Genomic DNA, 4780 nt, shown 5'->3' on the forward strand with positions numbered 1-4780 from the left:
AGTAGCCCCTAAACTTCCTCAAGCATGGGAGTAAAACGTCCTTCGAAAAGGACTGACAATCAGGACATCTCTGAAATTAATAATTAGCTATTTATTTGTTTTTTGTTTTCCATGCCTTTAAAAGTGAGGAGTTAAGGATGGGAGCTTTCTTCCCCTGAGATCTTTTGGCAACTGAGCTTGTAACTCCTGTGGCCAGAGGTGGCTTAGACAGGCCTTTATTTCGAAGAAATGGTCGTCATCATGAGACTTATTTAGGGGAGCCTCATATTACAGCACACTTTCTGGAGTGAGGTTGCCCTCTTTTTGTTTTCTTCTGTGCTTTAACAGCTGTGTAGCAGGCAGAAATCCAACAGGGAAAGCTTTCCTCCTGACTGTCTCTGGGCAAGAAAAAGTTGGAAGTGGTGGATCAACACTTGTTCTTGAACTCATTTATTCTCTATTGTTATTCACTTCTTATTAGGCAACATTACACTAATAAATTCACAGAGTTCCCTGGGTGGACATAAATGCCAGAGGGAGTAGGCCACGATCTTTTGTACGCTGAGTTTTAAGTAACCGATAAAGACCAAGGGGACTTACTCTTAAATATGTGTGCTTAGGTCTGCAGCCTTGTGCTACAATCCTGTTCCTATCTTCTCAGAAGTAAGTTTCATGGAGTTCAGTGGGGCTTACTTCCAGGTAGGTGGAAGTACCCAAGTGTAGACATGTCTACTCAAAAGCAAAAAGTTAGGTTGAGCTCTATCCCTATTGCACTCAGCAGGGCTTACTCATGAGCAGGCATGTCTAGTTGCAGCAAAAGCAGCCCAGAGACGTATGCTGTCTGATAGTGCAATCCTATACATCTTTACTCCGAAGTCAGTTCTGTTGTCTCCAGACCTTAGGATCACAACCTTCCAGGTTGAACAGGTTGATTGTGGCAGCGGCTTTCGTGGACTCCAAGAAGCAGTTTCACAAACAACATGCAGATGGAAATGTTCCCTCGGGAGCTTCCCAAATACACCATGGGTGAGAAGAGCAGAGGAAGAGACCCCGGCACCTATTGCAGGCACCTCAGGCGGAGGCTTCTGGGCTTCTCTTGCTGCTGGAACTCACCAGTTTTGAGGGGTCCGTGTTTTCTGTGGGCATCCACCAAACCACTTGGTGAGTCCAGAGCTCTCATCTTCACACATTTCTCTTCTCTTTGCCAGTTATTTACACATGTCTAGGCATTATTATTATTATTATTATTATTGACATTGATGATGATAGTGATGATGGTGATGATATGATAATAATGGAAATAATACTAATAAGGGACCCATTGATAGCCTTCTTCTGGAGAAGAAGGCTATCCATGGCTACTAGCCCTGATGGTTGTGTGCTACCTCCAGTATCCGAGGCAGTAAGCCTGAGTGCACCAGTTGCTGGGGAACATGGGTGGGAGGGGGCTGTTGCACCATGTCTTGCTTGTGGGTCCCAGGCCGAGGACTGGTTGGCCCCCGTGTGAACCAGAGTGCTGGACTAGATGGACCCTTGGTCTGATCCAGCATCAGGGCTGTTCTGATGTTCTGAATAATAATTTGCTAGCCTTGGAAGGGGCGCTATTTCCCTTTCTGTGGTGACAAGCCTTGCGTGGTGGTGGGGCTTTCTGCCCTAAAGATGGAGCCCAAGGCTATTCCATCCTATGACCTTAACTGGAGCTACTCTGAAGTAAATGGATCTGAGCCATTATCGGGGCTTTTCAAAAAGTTACCCTGCGCGTACGCTTGCAAGTAGCACAACTGAAATAATTTACTTCTCGCGCGCACACACACACGTGTGTGTGTGGAGGGGGCAGATGCTGCGCCTTTAAGACTTGGGCTCTCAGCTTGAAATTCAGTGGGCCTCGCAGGTGTGGGAGGGGGGGTGGCTTGATTGACAGCCCCTCAAGCCGCCCCCACAAAAGTTCCCTTTCTCTCCCAGCGGCTGCTGGGCGGTTGCCATGCGAACGGATTTTCCAAAAATGGTGGCCGTCCACACACACACACGCCCCAATCCCACCCCCACCCCGGGCAGCAGCCAAGTGGAAAAATTGAAAGAGGCCGGAGTGGGCAAGATGTGTGGGCAGCCCAAAACTCTGGCTTACTTTGCTGCCCCCAACCCCTAAAACACCCCCACGCCCCCACCCCTGTGCTGCTTTCCAAAACTGAGAAAGAGCGCGAGAGCGCGCGCAGCGGCCTCGTCGATGCTTGTTTATCAAGGAAAAGAGGTCGCTGCTTTCTTGGTTTTGGAAAGCCAAGAAAAAACATCCAACACCGGTGGGGAGCGAGTAGTCTCTTCCTTTCCCTCAAATGCCCCCCCCCCCTTCTTCCCGTCGGATCTCTGTATCCACATCAAACGCACACGGGGCATTCGGCCGCTGCCGCTTGGGTGGCCAACTTTTTAAGGTGGGTTGCGAGCTATTTTGTTCCGGCAGGGCTCCTCTGCAGCTGCGCTTCGTTCAGGAGGAAATGTTTCGTGAAGCCCAGGGTTGAAAAGAGCTCCTTCTTTTTTTCTTCCTTCCTTCCGCCCCACCCCCAGGGGAAAGGGAGAAATCCCAAGCCCCGAATTGGCTGCCACCTCACAGCTTGAGTTGCAAGGGGCATGTTTTCTGGGAAGCGCGTCTCACTGCAGAAGGGTTTAATTCGGAGCGAACGTGCGTAACACGAGGATCGAAAGCTTCGCCCAGAAAGGTTGCCTCAGGGTGCAATCTTGTACCCATTCACCTGGACGCAGGTTGAACTCCGTGGCGCTTTCTTCGGAGATTCCTGTCTGATTGCCGGATCCACAAACTTGATCTAGTTTCCAGGGGAAAGACCACAATAGATGGATGGTGGGGGGAAATGGGCACGGCGTTTCTAAAAAGTGTCCATTCAATAAGTGTGTGTGTGTGTGTGTGTGTGTGTGTGTGTGAGTGAGTGAGTGAGTGAGTGAGTGAGTGAGAGAGAGAGAGAGAGACTTAATGACCCACTCAAAATCATATTCACGACAGTGAAAGAAACACACACACACACCCCACATAGCTTGGACAATTGGGCGGGATTGAAATGCAATAAATAAAACGAATCCATCCATATACACAGCGCTTGGGGTGGGGGAGGAAAGAGGCGCCCCCTAAAAGTTTCGGCTTTCGACGGGGCGGGGAAGGAGTAGATAGCGAGCGAGCCTGGTCAATTACCCTGCGTCAGGGGCCTGTCGGGGTCTGCGCTCTGATTGGCCGCCGGCTTCTCATTTATAGGCCGTCAATCAAATGGCCCAGAGAGAAAGGCGAAAGCTTGGATAGGGCCGGAGAGTTTGGAGAACGGGAAGCAATTGGCGAGAAGAAGCCGTCGGAAGAGTGCCAGGCAGCTAAAGCCGAGACAGGCGGCTTCTCTTGCTTCTGCGACGGGGGCTGCGCTGCCGGAAAAGTTAGCAGCCGGGCCCGCGAGCCTCTGTGGCCTCCTCGCACTCTTTCTTCCGCTGGTCCGTTTCGCCCGCCCTCCCCGTCGCCACGCTGGCGCATCTCCTGCCCGCTCCGGCCATGTACAGCATGCTGGAGGGCGAGCTCAAGGGCCCCCAGCCGAACACCGGAGGAGGAGGAGGCTCGGGCGGCAACGGCAAAGGAGTCGGCGGCGGGGGCGGCGGAGGCGGAGGCGGCGGCGGGAACGGGGCCACGGACCAGGACCGCGTGAAGCGGCCCATGAACGCCTTCATGGTGTGGTCGCGTGGCCAGCGGCGCAAGATGGCCCAGGAGAACCCCAAGATGCACAACTCGGAGATCTCCAAGCGGCTGGGCGCCGACTGGAAGCTGCTGAGTGACGGCGAGAAGCGGCCCTTCATCGACGAGGCCAAGCGGCTGCGCGCCGTCCACATGAAGGAGTATCCGGATTACAAATACCGGCCCCGGCGCAAGACCAAGACGCTGCTCAAGAAGGACAAGTACGCGCTGCCGGGCAGCCTGCTGAGCCCCGGCGGCGCGGGCGGCCCGGGGGGCGGCGGCGGCGGCCCGGGCGGCACGGGGGGCGGCGGCGTGGGCAGCCCCGTCGGGGTGGGCCAGCGCCTGGACTCGTACGCGCACATGAACGGCTGGCCCAACGGCGCCTACGCCTCGCTGATGCCCGAGCAGCTCGGCTACGGGCAGCACCCGGCCATGGGCAACGCGCAGCTGCAGCCCCTGAACCGCTACGACGTGAGCGGCCTCCAATACAGCCCCATCATGACCAGCGCGCAGCCCTACATGTCGGCCGCCGCCTCCACCTACAGCATGGCCGCCGCCGCCGCCGCCGCCGCCTACGGCCAGCAGCCGTCGGGGGCGCACGCCATGAGCCTGGGGACTATGGGCTCGGTGGTCAAGTCGGAGCCCAGCTCGCCGCCGCCGGCCATCGCCTCGCACTCGCAGCGGGCCTGCCTGGGCGACCTGCGGGATATGATCAGCATGTACCTGCCGCCCGGCGGCGACGCGGCCGACCCGGCGGGGGCGGCGGCGGCGCTCCAGGGCACCCGGCTACACGGCGTCCACCAACACTACCCGAGCGCCGGCAGCGCCGTGAACGGGACGGTCCCGCTGACGCACATCTAGCCCCCCACCACCACCCGGGGGGGCGCCGCCGCCTTCCTCCACCTCCGCCGCAAAGCGCGCCCACCGTGCGCCCCGTCGGGGAGGCGGGCGGGCGGCGCGGCTCCGGGCGCCTTTGGACGGCTCCCCAGCGCGCAGCCGGCCGCCGGGGCTTCTAACTCCCGTTTAGACAGGATCTCCCTAACTTCCAGGCAAGCGAAATCTTGTGGGGGCGGAGAAGGGGGCGAA

The 4780-nt window shown here is 56.8% G+C and overlaps 1 protein-coding gene across 2 annotated transcripts; it reads left to right on the forward strand.

The window, feature by feature from the left end:
• The first annotated feature begins 3275 nt into the window (after nucleotides 1-3275).
• SOX3 (SRY-box transcription factor 3) lies at nucleotides 3276-4555 on the forward strand. 2 transcript variants are annotated; one of them, XM_063141703.1, is made up of 2 exons: nucleotides 3276-3578; nucleotides 3630-4555. In XM_063141703.1, the coding sequence occupies exons 1-2, from the start codon at nucleotides 3518-3520 to the stop codon at nucleotides 4553-4555; spliced, it is 987 nt and encodes a 328-aa protein (XP_062997773.1). In that variant the 5' UTR covers nucleotides 3276-3517. The 2 variants fall into 2 exon arrangements, with proteins under 2 accessions (XP_062997773.1, XP_062997772.1); XM_063141702.1 differs by having other exon boundaries at nucleotides 3276-4555.
• The last annotated feature ends 225 nt before the right edge of the window (nucleotides 4556-4780 follow it).

This window comes from Elgaria multicarinata, chromosome 15, assembly GCF_023053635.1.
Source record: "Elgaria multicarinata webbii isolate HBS135686 ecotype San Diego chromosome 15, rElgMul1.1.pri, whole genome shotgun sequence".
Classification (NCBI taxonomy): domain Eukaryota; kingdom Metazoa; phylum Chordata; class Lepidosauria; order Squamata; family Anguidae; genus Elgaria; species Elgaria multicarinata.